Source organism: Hyaena hyaena, unplaced genomic scaffold (genome assembly GCF_003009895.1).
Source record: "Hyaena hyaena isolate Hyena2069 unplaced genomic scaffold, ASM300989v1 scaffold_30, whole genome shotgun sequence".
Lineage (NCBI taxonomy): Eukaryota > Metazoa > Chordata > Mammalia > Carnivora > Hyaenidae > Hyaena > Hyaena hyaena.
Genome location: NW_024080662.1, coordinates 1718926 through 1745558, shown reverse-complemented (window position 1 = coordinate 1745558; position 26633 = coordinate 1718926). Strand labels below are relative to the sequence as shown.

The following is a 26633-nucleotide window of genomic DNA, read 5'->3' as shown; positions in this document are numbered from 1 at the left end:
ATGTCCCATTCCTGCAACTCAGCCCTACATTCTTACCGTATCAGGACACCTGTCTGGAACACAGCTCACACCCGCAGGCCTTGCTCATATTGTTCTCTTGCCCTGAAAGACCTTTCCCTGACCTCAGCTGCTGAAGCTACACTTATTCTTTAAGCTCAGCCCAAAACACATTTCGCCCACAAAACATTACAGAATACTTCCTTTTCTACATTCTTACTGTCATTCACATGTTCCTTCATTATAGTGCTTATATCTGGTCCTACTTGTACACTGTAATAAATGTCTAGAGAATCAAACCAATTTTTAACTGAAGGAATTATTAACAGTAGGAGTACCTAGAAAACAAAGGCATTTCAAAAGGCCACTTAGTTTTTTTGTTTGTCCTTTTTCTCCAGGAGTTTCTCTCTTTCCTTCCGTGATTAATAAACCTGATTAGTCCCTGTAGCACTGGTTGGGCCAACTCCACCCACTGGTCCCAGGAGTGGGCTCAGGACTTGGGCTTTACCAATCTGTGTCTTTCTTCCTCCTAGCCCCAGCTCCTAGCTCCCATCCTAATGATGGGAACATTACCCAACCCAGACCAGCCAGATATCTTCCCAGTGCTCTTACCAAACCACAGGCAGAAGTTTACACCTGGAAAAGTCTTTACATATAATCAAAAACACAATCATAGTAGACAAGGAAAATTATTACACAATACTCATGACAACAATCCAGGTCACTGTGTAGTGATACTCACAGCACCCAAAAGTCACAAGAGAGAAAGGCACAAAGGAAACATTAAAAACAACTTACAAATCTGATCAATCCCTGAGGACTGAAGACTGGCTTCTGTTGGATTAGCTAAGAGGGCACCTTTGTGCCAAACACAGAAGGTAAAGGGGACAAACCTTCGACCTCCAGGCTTTAATACCAATGGATGAAGGTTACTCAGGTCAAAAGAGAATTATGTCCAAAAGAACAAACACTAGAAGCCAAAGAGAGGTGGATGGAGGGAAGAGATGTGCATGTGTCTGTGAGAGGAACATCAGTGGGCTTCGGAGGACTCTGCAGGAAGTATGCCCTAGGAGCTGGCAACATGGGCTCCCAAAGTGACAGGACAAGGGCTGCACTAGTCCTTCAGGAAGGTTGACCTTCTCAGGAAAGGAGCTGCACAGGGCCCCACTCACCTGTGTAATTATGCGCTCTCCATCCTTATAGACCTTCTCTCCTATTACATCCACAATCTTCATTCGTTCTGACACCTGAAACAATGGACATGCCCACAAACTCTAAGGAAAAGACCTCAAATTATATCTATACAACACAGAAATGGGTTAGAATAGTACAATTTGAAAGCTTAATAGATTAGTTTTAAATCTTCAATCTCCAAAACCAGACTTTTATTCAAATATACTTCACCTCTAGCGATTTAAGGAGGGGCACAGATTCAATAAATGATTCAAACATCCTTCTCTTTTTTGCATTGTTTTTCACTATGATTCTTCTAAAAGTCACACGGTCCTACAAGAAAGAACATGAAAATTCCAGTAAACACCTCTAAAAGAGAACATCTATGGTTTAATTAACTGGGTGACAGTAAATATTAGAGGACCATGGAATGTACTGGGCTGAGTGTCTAATGATATTTTAATCTGAGTCATCACTGGAAGAAAATGACTTGTAGTTTGTTGTGTCTGACAGATTCCCACACATAATTGCTTGCTATCTAGTATTCAATGAGTGCCACCTATGGGTCATAAGTAGAATACACAATACAAAACTCCCAATAGAACACTTGTAAGCTCACAGTCACTGTTGAATGTGAAAACATGCGCACCTTCAAAAAAAAAAAAAGGAGATAAATCCGAGGGCTCTTGCCCTGAAGGACTTTACAATCTCAGTAGGGAAACAATACAAAATATATGAGAATAAAAAAGCTACAGTTCAAGACAGCATGTGAAATGTGCTAGGTGAACTATAAAGACAAGAGTTAGTGCTACAAGAACCCTCAGGAGGGAAAGATCACAGGCTGGAGTGATCAAAGATATTCTTGTTGCAAAAATATAAATTTTGGGGGGACTTAGAGGAAGGAGAGGATTTAAATTAATGGAGAAAGAGGGGAGGCAGGAATGTGAAAGGTCACTAGACCCCTGCAAGTCACGGATTCAGATCAGGAGACAGCTAACCAGGGCTACAGCCAGACCCCTCTCAGATACGTGTATATGTGTGTAGGCCACACAGACAGGAGAAGGTTAATTGCTTAGTTTTGGTTTGTTAATTTTACCTTTTGTCCACCTCAGGCTGTCAGGAGTGGAAAATTTTTTTTTTTTCCCCTTTGAGAGTATATAATGAAATCCTAAAGGGCTGGCAGAATGAAACACAGCAAGGGGGTAAGGACATGTTTAACTATAAGTTTTCTATTTTAGTATTCTCTATGATAAGGTGGTAGTGGGGTGGAGAAACCACACAGAAGACAACGGAGTTGGGATCACCCAGGAGCCTTTTAAAAATACAGATGCCCAGGTCCACCCAGATGTGCTGCTTTTTGATTCCCCTCTCCCTCTGCAGGGCCCTCACAGGAATGCACAGCTTTGCTGCTAAAGACATTGTCTGTGAGTATCAGGCCAGTCACTGTCAAACTGGCTTGGATTAGAGGGAATATACTGGTGCACAGAACTAATTAAAAAGTCCTGCATCTCTTGCTGCCTGTCTGCTTTCCTCCTCATGGGCCCATTGTGCAGAAAGTACTGACTACACAGCCCCCAGGAGCTCCAGACCACACCCCCCAACTCCTAGGCAGGAGGAATGCAGGAATTTCTCTTCCCTAGGGGTTTCGATCAGATTTTGGCCTGACTCTCCTTGGCTCACATGGGGGCCCCTGCCCTGGCTGAACTAATCACATGGCTGGGCAGTTTGCACTCTGCCTGTGCAGGCTGGACTCATGTGTCCCCTGGGCTGATGTGGAGTGGGGAGGAGATGTAGGGCTCCCCTGGAAAGATTTTGAGTGGCCAAACACAGGGTGGCCACAACAGACCCTGGGGTTTCTGATGCATAGCTAGATTGAAGTAAACCAACCAGAGCCATGTTGGGGATCATGCAAAGTCACACCCATGACACCCCCTCCTTTACATCCCCCCTCCAAGTGTTAGAGGCATGCAGTTTGCTGAGAGTTGAAAATCTGTTCAATCTAGTGCCCACGCCCTGCAAACCTCTGACCCCAGCCCCATGGCTTCCCTGGCTGGGACCGCCATATCATAAAATGGAAATAGTATGCACCTCTGAGGACACAGACAGGCCCATCCTCCTAGTATAAGCTATGGTGGACTGCATCTAAACTGCTGTATAAATCATGCCTGCTCTCCAGCATATAGCCAGATTCTGCTCCATTTCTTCTCCACCTGTCTGCTTGAAAAGAGCTATTCAATCTCTGATTTTTTTTTTAAAATGTTTTATTTATTTCTAGGAGAGAGAGAGACAGCATGAGCAGGGGAGGGTCAGAGAGAGAGGGAGTCACAGACCAAAACAGGCTTCAGGCTCTGAGCTGGCAGCCAGCACAGAGCCCGACGTGGGGCTCGAAGCCACGAACCGCGAGATCATGACCTAAGCGAAAGTCGGACGCTTAACCGACTAAGCCACCTAGGTGCCCCAATCTCTGATTGTTCTAATGGGCTGCATCATTTGCCACTACTTTATAAAGTCCAAGGTTAGGGATGTATCATTTAAAATGTTACTGTTATACTGTGGAATGTTACTCTATTCTCTTTAGACTTCAGTTTCTGCATGTTTTCTGGGCCAATCTAGGCTCGAGTGCTATGGAAAGAGGACAAGCAAACAGAGGTGAGAAAATGGAAATTAAAAAATTATCTTCCTTCTCTTTGAGTGAGCATTGTCCAAAAAAACCTCCCCAGTATTAAAAAAAAAATCCATCTATAAAGTCACAAAGATCGCTACAATTGCAACAGCAAACTCTTTCTAGCTGAAAACAACTGATAGCTCTCACAGTGACTTATTTGTGTTCCAATCCTTCCTATGCATACTTCCACCCTTCTGCTGTGCAAGACCAGCTCTTATAGCTGTGGAGGGCATGAAAAACACCAGACACCAAGCCAGCTTTCTGGGAACTTCCAATGGAGCTGTGAAGAGTTACTCAAACTGTGAAATAGTGGCTCCTGCAGGAAGCTAGTGTTCAGAATCCAGCAAAGAGCCTGAAGTCCAAAAGAGAGAAGGAATTTTGCCCTCTCTTGTGACTGCAAGTGCTCCCTAGGATGGTTTCTATCGACTTTTCACTCTAGCAAGATAAAGTGGGAGCAGGGACTAAGTGTAGTGGTCATGCTGGCAGCTGTCCCAAGTAAGAGAAAGAATGTAGAATCCAATTTGAGAAACTCAAATGACAACACTTCCCTGCTTTGGCCTCAGAAGGCATTTCCAAGGCCTTACAAGTTACAAGTAAGAAGTCAGGCTATAGAGGACCCTATGGGAGTCACTTTCCTGGAGGTGATACTAAAGCTTTTGAGAGTGTTTGGGTTATTTTTTTTTTTAATATTTTTATTTATTTCTAGTAGAGAGAGAGCGTGAGCAGGGAGTGTCAGAGAGAGAGGGAGATACAGACTCTGAAATAGGCTCCAGGCTCTGAGCTGGCAGTCAGCACAGAGACCGACGCGGGGCTCGAACCCACGAACCGCGAGATCATGACGTAAGCGAAAGTCGGACGTTTAACCGACTAAGTCACCCAGGCGCCCCTGTATGGAGATTTTCTTGTTATCTGTTATTGATTCCTGGATTTCTTCCATTGTGGTTAGAGAATACACTGACTTCAACCTTTAAATTTGTTAAATTTTATTTTATATGCCAGGATATGGTCTGTCTTGGTGGATATTCCATAGGCTTGAAAAGAATGTGTACTCTGCTGCTGTTGTATGGAGAGTTCTATAAATTAGATCAATTAGATCTTTTTGGTTGATGATGTCGTTAACCTCTTCTACATCCTTCCTGATTTTCTGTCTAGTTGTTCCACCACCTTTGGACAGAAGAGTGTTGAAGTCTGCAACTATGATTGTGGATTTATCTATTTCTTCTTTCAACTCTTGCTTCAGTTTTTGCTTCTTGTATTTTGAAGCTCTGTTGTTTGCTGTATACATAGTTAGGACTGCTATGTCTTCTTGGCAGATTAACCCTTTCATTATTATGCAATGTTTATGTAATCTTTGTGCCTAGTAATTTTCTTTGCTGTGAAGTCTATTTCATCTGGTATTAATTACTCCTGCTTTCTTCTGGTTAATGTTTGCATGGTATATATATGTGTGTGTGTGTGTGTGTGTATTTCTATCCTTTTACTTTCAACATACATAGATCATTATATTTGAGTTTTGCGCAGACTTGTCTCTGTCATTTAACTGGTATAATTAGATCATTATTTTTACAGTAATTATTCATATATTAGGGCTTAATTCTGCCACTTTACTATATGCTTTCTGCTGTTCCTGTTTTTTGTTTTTTGTTTTTTTTGGTTCCTCTGTATCATTTTCCTGTATTCTTGTGAGTTACCTGAACACTTTTTTAGAATTTTGATTCATAGAGCTCTTGAGCACATCTTTGTACATAGCATTTTAGCAGTTGCTCTAGGCATTATATTTATATATGTAACTTATTACAGTTTACTGATGTCAACATTTTAGTAGTTTGAGTAAAGTGTAAAAGCTTTACTTCCATTTGGGTCCCTTTACCCTCCCCTCCCCTTTCAAGTATAACTGTCTTAAATATTTCCTCTATGTACCTTGAGAACCACATCAGACAATAATTTTGCTTTAAGCATCTAACATAATTTAGAAAAGTCAAGAAGAGGACAGATTTTTATATCTCCCCACAGTCTACTTCTTCTGTTGTTCTTTCTCCATTCTTCATGTTCCAAACTTCCTTCTTGTATCACTTCCTTTCTCTATGAAGAACTTCCTTTAGACTTTTGTTTTTAAGTTTGTTTATTTTGAGAGAGACAACAATCACAAGCAGAGGAGGGGCAGAGAGAGGGAGAGAGAGAGAATCCCAAGCAGGCTCTGCACTGTCAGCACAGAGCCCAACACGGGTTGAAATCATGAACTGTGAGATCATCACTTGAGCAGAAACCAAGAGTCAGATGCTTAACCAACTGAGCCACCCAGGTGCCCCACCTTTAGCCATTTTTTTAAGGTAGGCTTGCTGGTGACAGAGTCTCTTAGTTTCCTTCCACCCAAGGATATCTTCATTCCTGAAGAATATTCTCACTAGGTACAGCATTCTGAGCTGAAAGCAGCATTCTTTCCTTTCAGCTGTTGAAAAGTGCTGTGCTACTCCCTTCTGGCCTCCAGGGCTAGGAAATCTGGTGTTGTTTCCTTACAGTTAATTTTTTCTCTCTTTCAAAATGCTTTCTATCTAGGGGTGCCTGGGTGGCTCAGTTGATTGAGCATCTGACTTTGGCTTGGGTCATCATGGTTCGTGAGTTCAAGTCCCTCATTAGGCTTTCTGATGTAGCACAGAGCCCATTTTGGATCTTCTGCCTCCCTCTCTCTCTACCCCTCCCAATTTCTCTCTCTTTCTCAAAAATAAATAAACATTTAAAAAATTAAAAAAAAAATTTGTCTAGTTTTCTGAAGTTTGTTTAAGCTGTTTCTTGGCATAAATTTATTTGGGTTTATACAATTGGAATTCATTCATTTTCTTGAATTTGCAGGTTTATTATCATTCACCAAATTTGGGAAGTTTTAAATTATTATTTCTTTGAATAATTTTTTAGTTCCATACTCTTTCTCCTCTCCTTAGGGAAATCTACTAATACAAATATTGTATCTTTTGTTACTATCCCATATACTCTGTTCACTTCATTTCAGTCTATTTTCTTTCTGTTGTCCACACTGGGTGATTTCTATTGTTCTATCTTCAAGTTCATGGATTCTTTCCTCTCCCATATTCATTCTGTTATTGAGCCTATCCAGTGAGTTTTTATTTTGGTTAATGTATTTTCCAGTCTGAAAATTTCCCTTTTGGATTTTCTATCTTCCATTTCTCCACCAACACCTTCTATTTTTTTTTTTAAGTTTATTTATTTACTTTGAAAGAGAGAGAGAGGGAGAGAAGGAGAGAAAGAAAGAATCCCAAGCAGTCTCTGAGCTGTCAGTGTAGATGCAGGGCTCAAACCCACCAACCACGAGATCATGATGTGAGCAGAAACCAAGAGTTGGATGCTTATGAAAATGAGCCACGCAGGCACCCCGACACCTTTTTTTTTTTTCTATTTTTTTTCAAGTGTGTTCATAATTACTTATTGATGGCTTATGTAATTGGTTGTATGACAATTGCTTTAAAATTCTCGTCAGCTGATTCCAATACCTTTGCCATTCGGTGCTGGCATCTGTTGTCTTTTCTCATTTAGGCTGAGAATTTCCTTGTTCTTCCTTGTTCTTTGTATAACAAGTGATTTTGTATTATCTCCTGGTCATTTGGTGTACCACGTAGTGAAACTATGTATTTGATTTAATCTTATTTTGCAGCACTGTTTAGGTACAGTGTGCATGTACATGTGGGAGTGAATGTTCAGCTACCCTCTAGATCCCACTGATACAACCCTGGCAGGGAAAGTGGAGTGTCAACAAGTAGGACAACTTATCACCTCATTTTGCCTTTCTGCTGCTGGGTAATGCTGCAAGTTCAGCTTGCTGCTGGCCCCAGTGACACCATGGGGAGGTAGAAGCAGTTTTTCCAAATACCAGTTTTTGGTATTTGGCTGGAGCAGGGTGGTATTGTCTGTTCTGCTAGGCTGCTCTTTTCCTGCTCCTTTAGCTAAAGGAACCAGGCTTTTCTTGGCGTTGTTTTTGTATGTACTTGATGGTGGATCTAGGTTGAAGGTTTTTCCACAACACCACCTGGGATATATATGGGAAGCAATAAAGAAAATCCAAGGAACTCACTCTCTTGTTCTTAAATCCCAAGATCTCTAGCCATTTTACCTTCTCCTTTCCATCTTCCAGGGTCTTTCTAAGTTTGTTACATGACTGGACTTTTTTAGTTTTAAGAGAGAAGACTAGTGAGGAATGGGGCTATTCCACCTTGGCCTGGTCCAGTATGTGGCTTGGACATCAGTGCATTTTAAAACTCAGTTTATTTTCTCCCATTACTATTGATCTATGATCTATCCTTGAGTTTTTCAATCACTAGGCCCCCAACTATGTGATCTCTTCCGAAACCATTGTATCTTTCATCTCTCAGAACATTTTTTTTTAAACATTATTCACCTTTGAGAGACAGAAAGACAGAGCATGAGAAGGGGAGAGGCAAAGAGACAAGGAGACACAGAATCCAAAGCAGGCTCTGACATGGGGCTTGAACCCATAAATCATATGATCATGACCTGAGCCAAAGTCAGACACCCAACTGACCCAGCCAACCAGGCGCCCCCCTCAGAACATTCTTAGTTCTATATCAGTATATCAGAGGAAGGTACTCTATTATATCTTTAATAGGTAATTTCATTTGAGTAACTATGTTGATATTCCTATGGTAGACATTTAATTCTGCTTATAAAGTAAACATAAACAAATTATCACAGATGTCAATATCTTAAAAGTGAAATTTAAAATTTGGAATTTGTACAAGATGATAATTATTATGTTTAAGAAGGAAGTGAGTTAAGAGGTACCTGGGTGGCTCAGTTGGTTGAGCACCCAACTCTTGATTTTGGCTCAGGTCATGATCTCACGGTTTATGAGATGGAGCCCCACTGTCAGTGCAGAGCCTGCTTGGGATTCTCTTTTTCCCCCACCTCTCTGCCCCTCTCCCACTTGCTTGTGCATGTTCTCTCTCTCTCAAAATAAATAAAGAAACATTAAAAAAAGAGAAGGAGGTGAGTTACAGGTTTTGAAGGCTTGATGCTGAGGGAAGCAAGGTGGACTATGGATAACACAGGATAGGGATCACAGGAGTGCTGTGCCATAGACATTCTAAGAAAATTCTCTTTCCCAGAATATGGCAGTCAGCGTTTCTAGTTATCTAAACCTATCGGATATAGCATGGACCAATGCACAAGTGGGTGGCGGGCCATAGAGAAAAGTGACGCCTGGAGATGGAAAGCACTGTTGGCAGAGCTTTCCATGAAACTTTTTTTCTAGGCTGCCTCTTGTATAGAGAGTTATCCCCTCCCCTCGCTGCTCTCTTCCTAATTAAAACATAAAGTGTAATAAGAACTGACATGACTTCAAGGTCATAAGACCATCTTTTCCCTGTAATTTGGAGTAATTGTTTTGTTGACAAATCACTTTAGAGAAATGTAAAAACACACTGGTACAAGATCTTTCATAATGTCTTTTAGAGAACTGGCTATAAAACATAGTGTGAACCAACAGCCCAAGGAGAGAAAGCTAGAAGTAAGGGGAATTAATACTGTGCCATGCAAGGGGAATCATTTCTCTAACTCACCAGTCCCCAAAGGGAGCCTTCAGAAGTGGCGACAATGGTAGCAGCTCTTGGGGTGTTGTACATAAGAGCAAGTTCTCCAAAACTGCCACGGTTGTCATACTGACCGACTGAGCGAGTTTGATTATCTTTTGTTACTAAAATATCATAGGTTCCCCTAGAAGCATAAAAAGAAATAATTTCATTTACTACTTCTAATAATAAATTTAAGAATCTGGCAGGTGGTACAGAACAGAAGGTACATACGATATAAAACAAGTGATTTCCAAAAGATTTTTGCTGGTGTACAGAATACAAACGATTTTTGCATTTTGACTTTGTATTCTGTGACCTTGCTAAACTCAGTTATCAGTTCTAGTAGATTTTCTGTAGCGTGGGATTTTCTAGGGAGGATCATGTTATCAGCAAAGACAGCTTTACTTTTTCTTTTCCAATCTATATGTCCTCCCTTCCTCCCTCTTTTTCTTCTTTTTTCATCGCCTTATTGCTTTGGCTGGGACCTACAGTACAATACTAAATAGAAGTGATAAGAACAGATATCCCTGTCTTAAGGGGAAAACAATCAATCTTTCACTGTTAACAATGTTGTTGGCTATAGGTTTTAAAATAAATTCCTTAAATCTGATTGGTGAAAAACCACATTTATTCTTAGTTTGCTGAGAGATTTTATCATGAAAACATGTTGAATTTTGTCAAATGCTTTTCCTGAAGGGATCACAATGATCATATGGGATTTCTTTTGTAGTGTGTTGAAAACTAGGATATAGAATTGATTAAAATAAAGAAGCCAAAAGATACAATTTTCTCTCTATTGACTGGTAATGACTGCTAAAGAATAATATTCAGAACTGACAAACGTTTAGAGAAACAGGTGCTGTCAATACATCACTGAGGCAAACTTAAATGTATCAATGTTTCTGTAAGATAACTAACAACATATAACAAATTCCTTAAAGAGACCCTTTTATCTGGTGATACCATTTCTAGGTATTCTATAGAAGATAATCTGGAGAGGGTGGTTCCTTTCAGGTCTGAGAGGGGGTCAGAAGGAACTGCCGAGATGAGAGCAACAGCTCAAGAGCTTATGACACGCTAAGACCAGCAGGTCAAATCCCATATATTTCATGTCTCCCAATATGCCTTACACGTGAATCAGAGCCAGAAGGGGCCAGGGACATGGAGATTGAGGCAGTGTATTCGTGTGTAAAATTAGGCTGGGATGGAAAGATCCAGGTGATAATACAGCAAAATGGCTTCTTTATGAAATCAATTCACTTGAATACTGGCAAAAAACATGTTTATAGAGCACATCTTGCCTAATTGTAAGGAAAACTTTAATACCCTCTAGTTCTATCCACATAGTTGCAAATGGCAAGATTTCATTCTTTTTGATTGCTGAATAATACTCCATTGTGTGTGCGTGTTTGTGTGTACAGATACATACACACACACAGATACATACACACACACACACCCCTTTATCCATTCATCCATCAATGGACATTTGGGCTCTTTCCATACTTTGGCTATTGCTGATAGTGCTGCTATAAACATTGAGTGCATGTGTCCCTTTGAAACAGCATACTTGTATCCCTTGGATAAATACCCAGTAGTGCACTTGCTGGGCTATAGGGTAGTAAAGGAGACTTTTTAATGTTGATAATGGCAATCTAAATATGGGTTGTACTGAGGACTCAGGACAGCAGGAGATAGAGGGGGCAGGCTGTGGAAAGAGAGGGAGAAACTTTGAGAAGCTTGTAAACCTGGTCCTAACTCCTCTCTGAGCTGAACAAAAAAGCATAGGGTAAAGCACTTTTCCTGAATCATCAATCTTACTAACTGTAGCCACACAATTGCAAAGCTCCATCTCCTACCGTTCTATGACATAAAAGTTGTCTCCGTCATCTCCTTGGTCAATGACATGCTCATCAACCTTGACTGTCCTTTCAAACATGGCATCAAGGACTTGAGAAAGTTGTTCCTGCAGGGCATACACACAAAGAGAAAATATGGTTTTTACATTTACTAGGGAAAAAAATGACTATGCTCATATCAGTTTGTGACTACACCGAGTCACAAATATGGAAGTACACATATCAGACTGCTGTCATATTCAACCAAAAACATAAAAGCTGCCTGAAACAAATGTTTTCCTGTGACCATTCAGCTGTATATCTCCACGAACACAGCACAGTTGCCAAGTTTTCTGAGGCAGTACTGCTTTGAAAAAACATCCCATAATTTATGCAAAAATAGGCCTATAAATCATGGTGCCCACTTCCCAACCATGCCAACATGACTGTCAGGTGCCTTGATGGCTCTACTATGTCATCTGTAAAGCCATGTGATGCCATCTTCCTGTAGGTGTTGATCTTAACAGGATCTTCAAATCTAAGGGGCCGGATGGACTTAGAAATTAGCTCACAGAGTAGCACAACTGTTCTGACTAGCCATACACATCACTTAACCTCTCCAAGCCTTAGTTAATCCATATTTTTAACACGGGTTTAATAGTTTCTAGCTTATTATTTTTTTTCTTTCCAGAAAAGAAACCTAAAGAAAATATTTATCACACAACAGATACTCAAAAATTGCCATCTGTTCTTAGACAGCTATTATTGCTTCAGTCATTTATATACAATTGCTTACTTACCAATATTACCTGTTATAACCACAAGGTACCTGTACTGATAAGTATAATGAAAACAAAACACTGCTATTAAATTCTAACAAAACAGTGGTCTCAGTCCAGGGCAAATGTCCCTTTGGGAGATCAGTGACTATTAGTGGGCAGTAAAGAAAGTCAGTTTCAGCTCAGAGACTTTATCTTTGGAGGAATGTAGACTGAAGACCTGACAAGGAAAAATTTTATTGCTGCAGAATTCCATGTGATTTAGTATTCTGTCAGTGTGACTGTGCTGCCTAAAATAACTGAGTATCACTAAAAGCATCTCTTTAGTTCCACAGTCCCATGTGTGTTGAATACTGTAGAAGCTGACAAATACTAAAAAGGAAGTGCTATTCCTGTGCATTCCACATTCACATGGAATGTGAGCTCAGTGTTGCCAGAAATCTCATGTTTAAATACAGGTAACAATTTAAATTTTCATGTACAATACAGCCCGAACACACACATCTGTACTTAGCTGTAACTGTCCTGTGGGCTGTCCACTGGCAGGCTCTCATTTTGAGTAACTCTTCTGGCCTGGACTCTTCAAAAACATCAGTGTCATGAGATATAGAATAAGGTGTAAGGGGAGAATTCTATGTCAGAGACAACTAAAATGACACCATACCAACCAAAAGCAACATGTGACTCAGGATTGAAAAACAAAACAAAAAAGCTACAGAGAACTTTACTGGGAAAATCGGAATACGGACTGGATGTTAGATAACATTACTGAAACAATGGTAATAATGTTACTTTGCCAATAACATAGGAAAATATCCTTGTTCGTAGAAAATACATCTTAAGGGGGCACATGGGTGGCTCAGTCGGTTAAGCATCTGACTTCAGCTCAGGCCATGATCTCATGGTTCATGAGTTCGAGCCCTGCATCAGACTTTGTGCTGATAGCTCAGAGGCTGGAGCCTGCTTCAGATTCTGTGTCTCCCCCTCTCTCTGGCCCTCCCCTGCTCATGCTGTTTCTCTCTCTCAAAAATAAACAAAAACATTAAAAAAAAATACATCTTAAGGTATTTAGTGGCTAAGAGTCAAAATGTCTTAAACGTATTCATAAATAGCACAGAACAAAAAAAAGCAGTTCATATGTACTTACATGCATGTACATACACACATGAAAGCAAGGAAATGTGGCAAAATGTTAACAACTGGGGAAGGGTACATGAGTGTTCATGGTGCTATTCTTTTGACTTTTCTGTAAATTTGAAAATTTGAAACTAGAAATTTGGGGAATAAATTTTTTTAAAATGTTTATTTATTTTGGGGACAGAGAGAGAGAAAGAGACAGAGGGAGAGAATGAGCTGGCAAGGGGCAGAGAGAGAGGGAGAAAAGAATCTCAGGCATATTCTGTGCTGTCAGTGCAGAACCCAACATGGGGCTTGAGTCCACAAACTGTGAGAGCATGACCTGAGCCAAAATCAAGAGTCAGATGCTTAACTGACTGAGCCACCCAAGGCCCCAGGAAATAAATTTTTAAAACCTGAAATAAGTGTACTTGGGTGGCTCAGTCAGTTAAGTGTTCAACTCTTGATTTCAGCTCAGGTCATGATCTCATGTTGCTGACAGCATAGAGCCTGCTTGGGATTCTCTCTGCCCCTATCACTCTCTCAAAATAAATAAATAAACTTAAAAAAAACTGAAACAAATATGCTTACCATAATGGCTAAAATTTCTAAAGACAGATAATAACAAATGTTGGTTAAGAATATGGAGAAACTGGGAATCTTATCTATTGCTGAAGGAATGCAAAATGGTACAACTACTTTGAAAAAGTTATGGCAGATTTTTATAAAATCAAACACATACCTATCCTATGACTCAGCAATTTTGTCCTTGGGTATTTTACTGAAGAGAAACAGGGGAAAAAAAAGTTCCCAAAAAGACTTGTACTAAATGTCCACAGCATTATTCATAAGAGCTAATAACAAGAAATAAACCAGGTATCCATTAACAGAAAAATGGAGAAGCAAACTAGGATTTTCATATGACCGAATACTACTCAGCAACAAAAAAAGGAATAAACTAACATCACCAGTAATAAGACATACGGATATCACTGACCCCTTGATATGATGTTCGGAGAAGGACACAAAATAGTTTCTGTCGCAGTCTGGGTAAGAATGTATGTACCTATTCTAGTCACGAAGAAATATCAGATAAATCCAAACCTGAGGTATATTCTATAAAATAACAAACCAGACTCTTCAAAGTGTCCAGATCATGAAGGACCAGAAAGGACTGAAAACCACGGCAGACTGAAGAGAAATAAGAACTAAATGCAATGTGATTCTCTGGATTGGATCCTTAACCAGAAAAAAACAACCACAAGTGAGAAAACTGGTGATATCTGAATAAGGTTTCTAATTTAACTAACAGTATTGTAAGAATGTTAATTTCCTGGTTTTGATAATTGTCCTATGGGCATGTAAGATGTTAATACTGCAGAAATCTGGATGAAGGGTATATGGGAACTCTGTAGTATCTTTGTAACTTTTTTGTCAGCCTAAAACTAGTTCAAAATAAAGGTGAAAAAAGAAAAGGAATGAATTACTGATCTATGCAACAGAAATGAACCTTGAAAACTGCTGAGTGAAAGAAGTCTCACACAAAAGAGTGCATACTGTAGGATTCCATTCATATGAAATCCTGTAAGAGGCAAAATTAATTTATTGTAGAATAAATCAAAATAGTAGTTGCCTCTGAAAGGAGGGGGCAAGAAATGATCATGAGGGGGCATGAGGGAATTTTTTGGGGCAGTAGCCATGTTCTATAACTTATTAGGGAGCTTTGGTTACCTAAGTGTATAACTTTTGTCAAACTTCAGAGAATGCACATAAAACTCACGCTTAAAAAAAAAAATTGGGGGGAGGCGCCTGGGTGGCTCAGTTGGTTAAACATCCGACTCCGGCTCAGGTCATGATCTCACCGGTCATGAGTTGGAGCCCCGCATCGGCCTCTGTACTGGCAGCTTGGACCCTGTCTCTCTCTGCCTCTGCACATAAATAATAAAATTTTTTTAATATTTATTATATTTGAGGGGCACCTGGGTGGCTCAGTCAGTTAAGCATCCGACTTTGGCTCAGGTCATGATCTCACGGTTCATGGGTTCGAGCCCTGCGTCAGGCTCTGTGCTACAGCTAGCTCAGAGCCTGGAGCCTGCTTCGGATTCCCTCTCTCCCTCTCTCTCTGACCCTCCCCTGCTCATTCTGCCTCTCTCTCTCTCTCTCTCTCTCTCTCAGAAATAAATAAAACATTAAAAAAATATTATTTTTGAGAGAGAGAGACAGAGCGTGAGCAGAGGAGGGGCAGACAGCAAGGGAAACAGAAACCGAAGCAGGCTCCAGGGTCCAGGGTTTAATGTTTAAACATTAAATAAATGTTTTTATTTATTTCTGAGAGAGAGAGAGAGAGAGACAGAATCTGAAGCAGGCTCCGGACTCAGCTGTCAGCACAGAGCCCAACTCAGGGCTCAAACTCATGAGCTGTGAGATCATGACCTGAGCTGAAGTCACTTAACTGACCCACCCAGGTGCGCCTAAAAAAATACACTGTATTTGAGAGCAAAAGAGCATGCAAATATGCTCACGCAGGGAAGCAGGGGAAGGTCAGAAGAAGAGGGAGAGAGAGAATCCCAAGCAGGCTTCATGCTGTCAGTGTAGAGCCTCACACAGGGCTTGATCCTATGAACTGTGAGATCACGACCTGAGCCAAAATCAAGAGTTAAATGCTCAGTCAACTGAGACACCCAGGTGTTCCAGAAGTTATGGATTTCACTGTATGAAAACTTTATATAAAAAACTTGTAAACAAATATTGAACTCTAGTTCATGATATACATGCCAAAGTGTTTAAAGGAAGGTATGATATCTGTGACTTACTATGAAATGATCCCCAAAAAGTAAGATGGGTTAATGCAGAGGCCAGCAAATGGCTGCCTGTTTTTGTATTTTATTCATTCATTCATTCATTCATTCATTCAGAGCACAAGCTTCAGAGGGACAGAGAGAAGCAGAGAGAGAGAGAGAATTCCAAGCAGGCTCTCCACTGTCAGTGCAGAGCCCAATGTGGGGCTCAAACTTACAAACCACAAGATCATGACCTCAGCTGAAGTTGGATACTTAATGGATTGAACCACTGAGGTGCCTGTTTTTGTAAATATTGTTTTATTGGGACACAGCCACATCCTTTTATTTATGTATTGTCTATGACTGCTTTCCTGCTACAATAACAGAGTGAGTAGTTATGACAGAAATATGTACTACCTACTTCTTTAAGAAAAAAGTTTAGGGGCGCCTGGGTGGCTTAGTCGGTTAAGCGTCCGACTTTCGCTTAGGTCATGATCTTGCGGTTCGTGGGTTTGAGCCCCGCGTCGGGCTCTGTGCTGACTGCCAGCTCAGAGCCTGGAGCCTGTTTCAGTCTGTGACTCCCTCTCTCTCTGACCCTCCCCTGCTCAAGCTGTCTCTCTCTCTGTCTCTCTCCTAGAAATAAATAAAAACATTAAAAAAGAAATTTAAAAAAAAAAAAAAAAGAAAAAAGTTTACTGACCCCTTTGCTGAAAGATGGGTATATGATATATAACACAGCAAGCGTAGCATAGTAAAATATCAATGTTAGAACCAAATCAGTGGATAAATGTGTGTTCCAAAAAAGTCTTTCAACTTGTATTTGAGTATTTTCATGAGAAAAATGTCAGAAAAAATATAACTAAATCTGTTTCTTTTGTTACCATTTTTTAACATTAAAGTAGTAAAATAAAATGATATAATGGTATTCTTCAACACTAAGAAAACTCTGAGTATGACTGACATAGCAACTTCCCTTAGAACATTTATAAGGAATTTTGTTCACTAAATAAAGAAGCAAGTCCTCTTTCCATTGATACAGATGGATGTTCTAGATCCATGACCAGACCAGTATTTCTTACAACCAGCCTTTCCTTGAGGTCATGGTCTTTGTTTTATTCAGCCTGAGACTAATAAAACTGATTAAAGTTCTGGTCATTCTTTTTTTTTTTTTAATTTTTAAATGTTTTTTTTTTATTTCTGAGAGAGAGAGAGAGAGAGAGAGAGTGAGCAGGGGAGGGTCAGAGAGAGGGAGACACAGAATCTGAAACGGGCTCTAGGCTCTGAGCAGGCGGTCAGCACAGAGCCCGACATGGGGCTCGAACCCACAAACTGAGATCATGACCTGAGTTGAAGTCGGAAGTTTACCGACTGAGCCACCCAGGCGCCCCAAGTTCTGGCTATTCTTATAATCACATGACTACCAAAAAGATTGGTTTACAGATACCAGGGATGGTTGTGAGGATGTCATCAGAGGACTTATTTGCAGGAGCAGGGTAGAAGGGGGAATTCTAATCCCATCCTTCTTGTCTCTGCACATTCTAGCATTCTCCAGTAGGCCCAGTACCTTAGCCATTCATGCAGCTTAGGCTTGTGGCTTTCAAAGTAGAGAAGAAATGAAAATTGAAGATTCTCTGTCCTTAGGAGGTAGCCCCTGCTCTCTATCTCCATCAAGGGAGGGAAGACAGGTTTAAGCATAGATCCTACACCAATGCCCTGAGGACACACATCACTCGCCATGCCTGAGTTCTATGCTGAGAAGTAATTACAAAAGGTGCCCCACATTCAAAGTCTGAGAAGTAGTCACACACTTCCAGTGGGTTAACTGCTACCAGAGAAGAGAACTCCATACTAGCATCTTTGGATAAATTACTCTGCAGCATAAATTCAGACCCTCCAAATGCTTTAAGCTAGGGTCATGTAAACCTGAGCATTTTCTTTCAACATGACCAAACAGCATAGTTCTTGAAGGATACTGTATTGGAGGAAGTATCAAAGCAAGTCAGAGAAATACTAGAAGTCATCTGTAAAGCTCATTATGATGAGTTACGGAAGTCAACAGAATGCAAACATTTTAAGTAAGATAAATCTAAAGTTTTATACCTCATTTGGCTGAGGCTAAGATTACAAAAACTTTTTTTTAAATACTTTTTTTTTTTAAATGTTTTATTTATTTCTGAGAGAGAGAAAGACAGTGTGAGCAGGGGAGGGTCCGAGAGAGAGGGAGATAGAGAATCTGAAGCAGGCTCCAGGCTCTGGGCCAGCTGTCAGCACAGAGCCCGATGTGGGGCTCGAACCCACGAACCGTGAGGTCATGACCTGAACTGAAGTCGGACGCTTAACCAACTGAGCCACCCAGGCACCCCTAAAAAACTTTTTTTTTAAGTAGACTCCACACCCAGCATAAAACTCACAACCCTTAAGTCAAGACCCAAGCTGAGATCAAGAGTCAAATACCTAACCAACTGAGTCACCAGGCAGGCACCCCCACCCCCCAAAACGGTTTAAATGACAAATAGGAGAAAAGCTAAAATACTAAAATACTTTTTAAAAACAATGTTACCTGATCCAGATTTTTGAAAAGGAGAATATCTTTGCAAGCTTCCTGAAGTCTGCATCTCTGTTGATCAGTTTTAGGATGAATCACCTGCCAATCCAAACGAAACCAGGGGAAATATTTTTATTCCATTTTAAAATCTGACTTTATTTACAGATCAGTACATTTCTTTCTCCTAAGAAGTGGAAAAATTAAGAGCACATTTACTATAACTTTAATTCTAAACAAATACCAAGCAAGGCCTTGACCATGGAGGGGCAAGGTGATGGGGGTGAAGAGCATTCACCCTGGAGCCACTCACTGTGTGACTGGCAGCAAGTCAGCTACTCCCCTGAGGGCCTCAGTGTCCTGATTTGTAAAGCAGAGGGCTATACACTTGTTCATTCAACAAATATTAAGCATCTACTGGGTGCCAAGCACTGTTCCACCTCTGGGAACATAGCCAACACACAGATAAAAACACCTGCTCTCATCTAAGAAATATGTAAAATATGTTAGAGAGTGACAGGCTAAGGAGAAAAATAAGGTAGGGAAGGGTGATAGAAAGTGTGTGAGTGGAGGGGGCAGATGAGGCCTTACTGAGAAGGTAACATCTGTGTAAAGAGCTCAAGGAAATGAGGATGACCTCAGAGAGTGAGCCATGTGGACGTCTCTGTGGGAAGAGTACCTCAAGCAGAGGTAATAGTAAATGAAAACAAGGCCTTGTGGTAGGTGAAGAGCATGTTTGAGAAATAATCAGGAGATGAGTATGACTGATGCAGAGCAAGGGGGAAGATCAGGAAGAGACCAAGTTGGGGGGTTAGATGAAGGTGATGCCCAAATCACAGAGGGCATTATAGGTCACAGAACTAGAACTTCTCGCTAGCCAAATGGGGGCAATTTGAAGGATCTGACTGAGGCATGAAAGAGATCTGACTCATGTTTTTAAAGGCTCATACTGGCTACTGAGTGCAGAACAGCCTTGAGGGAAGAGTGGAAGCCAGATGCTACTGTGATTACTCCAGTGCCGTATGGCAGTGGTTAGGACCAGGGTGGTAGCCATGGAGCTGTTGAGACGCAGCGGAATTCTGGATACGTTTTGAAGCCTGAGCCCATCGGACTTTCTGAAAAACTGCATGTAGGCATGAAGAAATAAGAGGAGCTGAGGGTGACCCTTAAGTTTTAGGCCTGAGCCCTCTTGGGAGGATGTAGCTGCCATAAAGTGAGCTGGGGGAAGACTGGGTGGAGAAAAATGTTTAAAAGGAAATAATCAGGAGCTCACCTTAAGTCTGAGTTGCCTACTGAAATCTAAATGGAGATGGCAAATAAACAATGGCTATAAATGCTGCATTTCAAACATCAACAATTTGGTGGTGGTGGTGGTGGTGGTGGTGATAGTATCCACTAACTCAGTGTTGCTGGAAGGATTAAACAAGTTAATGCATGCAGTACTTACAACAGTACCTGGCATTTAGTAGGTGTCAAAAACTGATATTATTATTACTGATGGTCAATAAATGTTTATTTAACTAAAAAGAAACAGCGACTAGTAGAGCTGTTATAATTCAGAGATCTAAGCCCTGTCTTCACCCTAAAAAAAAGTACATTGCTTAACCTGACAAGAAATAACAAGATGTCAAAAGTATTAAGTATTTTAAATTTGTGATATTAAAAAGTTAATAAAAAGTCATCAAAAATTTTACAATAACCAGAATAAACTCTTTAAAAATCTACATATCTATTATAGTCACACAATGGTAGTAGCGTTTTATTATTAAACTACTTCAGAAGTCTTTCAAGGGCTGCTCATTTTAAGGCATACTTGAAAGATCATTAAAGCTTCTTTTATAACATCAATCTTTGAAAAATGGTGGCTCATATTTGCTTTTATAAAAATAATTTGGTAATTGTTTAAAAGTTTAAATATCTGAGTTTTTAAGAAAGGACCAAAAGTGCACCACATTCCTGCCATAACCACTGTTAACATCTGGAATATATCCTTCCAGAGAAAATTTTTTGTACTAATAAATAAATAATAGATGGACAGATAGGTAAATATATATATGTGTGTGTATACATATTTTAGAGTTTATTTAATTTTTTCAGTAATCTCTACACCCAACATGGGGCTCAAACTCACAACCCTGAGATCAAGAGCTACATGCTCTTCTGATTAAACCAACCAAGTGCCCCAGATAACTATATTATTTTTTATTTTAGAAAATATACCTCATATAAATACAACATTCCATGCCATTAAACCTGGTCCTACAATCATTTCCAATGGCTGCAGAATCCCTTAATTTGAATGTACTACAATTTAGCCCTTCGTAATCCCCTACTTTGGGTCATTTAAGTGGTTTCCATTTTTTTTACTATTACAACACCGTAATTATCCCTGTTTGTACATTTTCAGGAAGGATCCAGCTAGGCACCCCTTCCTAACACAACCCCAACTGCTCTGTTTTCATTCTTCTTAGTATTTGTCAATCTGGTAGATAAAAAAAATAGCATCTTGTTGAGATTCTGATTTGTACTTATTTTAATCATCAGCATGATTAGATTTGGCATATAGAGGAGGAGAAGAGTGGGGAATACAACAATTCTACCTAATACCTTTGCATCAGTATCTTACCCTTGGATCAGTATCTTCCTCTTCCTCATCAGGGTTATAGGTCTCAGCACAGACTAAATTTGGAGAGAAAAAAAAGAAAAGAAAAATGAATAAAACAGATGTGAGCTTTTACTGGGAAAATAGGTGAAAACAGTTTCCTTTTATTTACTGTTTTCTAAAGCTGTAATGATCTTTAAAAGCCTTTTCTTCAGTTAACAAACATATTAAATACCTAGTAATGCCAGGCCTTCTATCAGGTGCTAAAATGCCAGCTTTCTAGGCACTGGTAATCCCAAATAGGAGAGAGCTGATAAAATATATCCCATACTAAGTCTTATAGTAATGGCAAAGACAAGCAAGGAGGTGTTATCTTTACTGAATTTTAATGTAGGGGCAGAAAACCACGAAGTACAATATATGCAACATAAATACCCATGTGATAAATACCCAAATACCCATGTGATACGATGGAATTATCATACACAAATACCATGTGATTACCCATGTGATAAATACCCAAATACCCATGTGATATGATGGAATTATCATATACAAATACCATGTGATTTCCCTCATATGTGGAATTTAAGAAAAAAAAACAGATGAACATAGGGGAAGAGAAGGAAAAAAAAGATAAAAGCAGAGGGAGGCAAACCATAAGAGACTCTTAACTACAGAGAACAAACTGAGGGTTGCTGGAAGGGAGTTGGAGGGGGATGGGCTAAATGGGTGATGGGTACTAAGAAGGGCACTTGTTGGGATGAGCACTGGGTGTTATATGTAGTGATGAGTCACTAAATTCTATTTCTGAAACCATTATTACACTATTTGTTAACTAGGATTTAAATTAAAAAATAAAATAAAATAAAGGGCCTATGAAACATATACACACACAGAGAGATAAATTACAAAAAGAATCAATTAAAATTGTTCAACATCATTGGGGCACCTGGGTGGCTCAGCTGGTTAAGTCTCTGACTTCAGCTCAGGTCATGATCTCATCGTTTTTGAGTTCAAAAGCGACATCGACTCTCTGCTGTCAACTCAGAGCCCACTTCAGATCCTCTGAGTTCCTCTCTCTCTGCCCCTCCCCTGCCTTGCACACTCTCTCAAAAATAAATAAACATTAAAAAAAATTGCTCAACATCATCATTTACATGAATGACTTTAAAAACAAGGATGAATTTCAAACAAATGATACTATGTGTATGTGTCAGTCTCTGTTCTGGGTACAGTATTATCTAAAGCCCAACTTTTTTTTTTTTTTTTTTTTTGTAGATAACCTGTGTTTGTGCCAGCTGACTGCAAGACTTGTCTTTGTTGCTATTCAAAGATCTAGAAAATATTCACTGAACATTTGCTTATCATAACAAAATATCAGAAATGATATAACTACCTATTTGAATAATACAGCTATAAGAAACAATGAGAGGGGCACCTGGGTGGCTCAGTCAGTTAAGTGTCCTCAGGTCATGATCTTAGGGTCCTAAGATGAGCCCCATGTTCTCGGGCTCCCTGCTGGAGCAGGGTGGGTGTGGAGCCTGCTTAAGATTCTCTCTCTCTCTCTCTCTCTCTCTCTCTCTGTCCCTGTCCCTCTCCCCTGCTGGCTAGCTCTCTCTCTCTCTCTCAAAAAAAAATAAAATAAAACAAAAATAAATAAATAAAAGAAAGAAAGAAAAGAAAAGAAAAAAAGAACAAGGAAGATCTCTATGGGCTAATAATGAATTCTAGGGAAAAAAAGCAAGGTGAGGGATATATATAGTATGCTATGCCTTCCATAAGAAAGGACTTCTATGAGAAAGAAGGAGAGCTAAGAATGAGGGGAAATAAATACATAAATATGAATATATATACAAAATGGTTTTTTTTTTTACTTATCTATTTTTCCAAAGGGAAACAAAAATAAGAATAAACCAGGAATTAGCAGGCAAGAAATTTAAATGGTTCTTGACCCCTATACTCAATACTAACAACTAGGAGACAAATTGACACATACTGCTCTAAATTTAACTCCTGATTTCTTAGACACATTTACTCACTGCAGCCTTGGTCTAGCTGCATCCCAGATTCCCCTTCCCATTGATTCTCTGAACTCAAAGAATACCTGAAAAATGGTATGTTGTGTAGACAGGACTCTCTTCCTGCCTAGCCGACAATACTGTAGTGTGGACCACACCCCTTGTATTGTAATACCACCAATATCCTGCCGATCCAACAGGGACCCAGTATCCTTACACAGAGGAAAAATCAGGGAGTAAGAGGACAAATACCATTCTGGTCCCTAAAACAGCATCAGGTGATGCTCTGTAGGGAAGTCTCCTGAGTCCCTAGCTGGTAGAGGCTTTGGGTAGCTGAGCCATGTAAGCGACAATGGGATGTAGATAAATGACTCAGTAACTTTCTCCCAGCCATTCCTGATTCCAGAAAATGAAGTCAATGTACATTTATCTCAGATCTCTCCTAAAGAATAAGACACACAACTTCCTGAGCTCCTAGATGCCACTGCTGCCACTTTTTGCGTCTTTGCAGGTATCTAGGTAGGGGATTTGAGGAAGCTGTGCTGAGAGCACACACTATGTTAAACTCCAAGCCCCCTGGTTCTCTATGCTCTTGATTAATGTTGTCATTAATAGCCCAGCTTTCTAAACTGGAAATCTGTAACTCACCAGCACTTCCTTCATTCACCTCTTATCCAATGAACACATCAAATTCAACTTCAGAAATATTCTCATATCTGATCTTTATTCGATCTACTCCAATTGCTTGGTGCAGGAACTCAAAATGTCTTCTTAGAAAAATGTATTTAAAATCTCTCACTTTGGAGAGAGACAGGTACATGGATATTATTATACAAACTTTCTCTATTTCTGTGTATGTATGAAAATTTTCATTTAAAAAGTTTAAAATAATAAGCCTTCAATGATGAGACTGACAGCATTTTACTGATAATGATACAGTCTCAGGCTAGCCTATTTCCAGGCTTGCTTTTCCTCTGATTTTGAAGGAAAGTACTGCAGCAACTTAGCTCATTTATATACTTTTAGACATTAACATAACTGCTGCAGCAAATGTTAGTTTTCAAGTCTTAAGGTACAGCACTGTGATTTAAACAAATGTAGTTATGTCCAGTAAAATTATTAATGTTTGGATTTGTGGAAAAGTATTACACTTTTATTTTTCAAAACTAGTTTTGAGTTTTTTCCATTCTTTTGAACTTCAGACTTACCTCCCTTTGCCTTTTCCCTGTTTCCACCCAACCTCTTTACTTCTTCCTGGTCTTGTTCCCAAATCACTTTTCTCATCTTCTATATAAAGAATCCATTTTTAAGTGTCTATGTGATTGTTGCCCCTTGTGTTTGTACACATCAGGGAGCTTGTTTCAATGTACAAGTGACCTGGGGGGAAAGCCCAGAGTCTGTGTGATGCCCTCTGAAGCCTCCAGAACTACACTAAGTGTCATGAGATGCTCAAGACCTACTGAAAATGAAGACTGAAAGAGTAGCAAAATCCCTTGTTCACGGGAATTTGTTTTGCCACAGTTCTCCAGCAGATGTCACTGGTTAGTAATATGAAACTGTACAAAGGGACCAGAGACTATCCAGCACAAATTTCTTCTTCCAAATTTTAACTGATGCTTCCTTCATCCAGAAATGTGAATAATTTTTTAAAAAAAGATTTTACTTTTAAGTCATCTCTACACCCAATGTGGGGCTCAAACTTATGACCCTGAGATAAAAAAATCACACACTCCACTGACTGAGCCAGCCAGGTGCCTCCAGAAAGGTGAATCATTAAAATGTGCTGATGAGAGGCAAACCTTTCATTTCTACAAAGAAATGAGCACCGATCCTGGTCACAGCCTGAGGCCTTATGCTGTCTTGCAAGCTCCCATGAAGAACTGATTCAGCCTGTTCGTGTTAGTCAGCTTGGGCCACCATTACAAAATACCAGTCTGAGTGACTTAAAGAAAAGAAATCTATTCCCTCACAGATATGGAGGATGGAAGTTCAAGATCAGGGTATTGGCACATTGTGCTTCTCCTGGGGCCTCTTCACTTGGCTTGTGGGTGGCTGCCTTCTCACTGTGTCCTCACATGGTCCTCTGTCTCTGTGGTGCACTCGTGGTGTCTTCCTTTCTCTCTCTCTCTCTTTTTTTTAAAGTAGACTCTTCACCCAGGATGAGCCCAACTAGGAACTCCAACTCAGGACCCTGAGAGATCAAGACCTGAGCTACGATCAAGAGTCAGATGCTTAACCAAAAGAGCCACACAAGTGCCTTACTTCCTCTTCTTATAAGGAAATCAGTCCTTCTGGATTAGGACTCCACCCTTAACACTTTATTTAACTTTAACTGCCTCTTTTTTTTTTTTTTTTTTTTTTTTAAAAAAGGCCCTATCTCCACATACGGTCATACTGGGGTTATGCTTCAACATAAAAATTTGAGGGGAACACAATTTAGTACTTAACACTGGGTTTATAAATTATTTTAAGAAATGCTTGGTGATATTTCAGCTGAAGATAGCTATTGGTGGAAAAAATACTAAATACTGTGAAAGGATATTGAGACAAAAATCACTATTTCATTCCACTGTAATCATGTAAGCCTCAAAGGCAGGGACGCCTGGGGAAGGAAAAGTACCTATCATACAGACATGAGTGACTGTCGCAGTACCAGATTCTCAGCAGACTCTACTGACTGGGAACAGTCATCACCAAGTGTCAGACGTTCCCCTCCTAAATGTGGCATGATGTCAATACACACATTTCTTACTAAAATGCTTTGAAACTTCGACATATATTTAATAAATGAAAGGGGTTTCTGGGGATGATGTTTTTTTAATTAACAGGATCAGAGTAACATTTCAAACTCAAAGGCAGTTAATACTACTTTAGGACTATTTCAAGAAAGCTGCTTTTAAAGAATTTATGAACTCTCTTCATTTGATGAATTTATCACATGATGTAGAAGGACTGTTGTGCTAGAACTTAGAAGTTCTAGAACTTAGAAGTTCTAGAACTTAGAACTTGGAAGGCACAGCTTTTCAATTCCAAATGCTTTCCAATGGAGAGGCAGCATCAAGGAGGGAAAGAGCTCATCTTTGAAGCTATTACATGCTCTGGGGTCTGAGCTTTGCTCTACCCACCACTTATTCACTATTTCTCTATATCCCAGATCCTAGGTCTGTCTCTTTAGTGGTAAGAGGGGATGGGGTAATGATACTAAAACCATGTAAAAGGTTAACAATAGGAGACATTTAAAACATAAGCCTGGTCTCACAGAAGATATTTAACAGCTGCTAGCTCTCATTATGCTGCTTTACGTTCCAGATTATTATTCAGTCAGACACACTGAGTTATTGTTGAAGTCTTCTGCAATCTCTGACAGCACGTGTCCTCACACAACTAGTTATTGCTGAAATCTATGGGTCATATAAGGAGCCCTATTCCCCTCACTTCTCTTTCCAAATTTCTTTTGTCTCCTTGCCTATAGGCAGAGCAGCCAGATCCAGTTCATCCCCCTTCAAGTCTTAAGACATTC

General features: G+C 39.8%; 1 protein-coding gene across 1 annotated transcript in view; it reads right to left on the bottom strand.

The window, feature by feature from the left end:
- PRKAR2A (protein kinase cAMP-dependent type II regulatory subunit alpha) overlaps nt 1-26633 on the bottom strand; it is a 104474-nt gene that overhangs the window by 15477 nt on the left and 62364 nt on the right. Inside the window, exons 3-8 of the mRNA XM_039228227.1 lie at nt 21117-21169; nt 18509-18592; nt 11295-11401; nt 9424-9577; nt 1402-1503; nt 1170-1244 (exon numbers count right to left, since the gene is read on the bottom strand). Of these exons, the coding sequence (XP_039084158.1) occupies nt 1170-1244; nt 1402-1503; nt 9424-9577; nt 11295-11401; nt 18509-18592; nt 21117-21169 (575 nt within the window). The remainder of the gene's footprint in view (nt 1-1169; nt 1245-1401; nt 1504-9423; nt 9578-11294; nt 11402-18508; nt 18593-21116; nt 21170-26633) is intronic.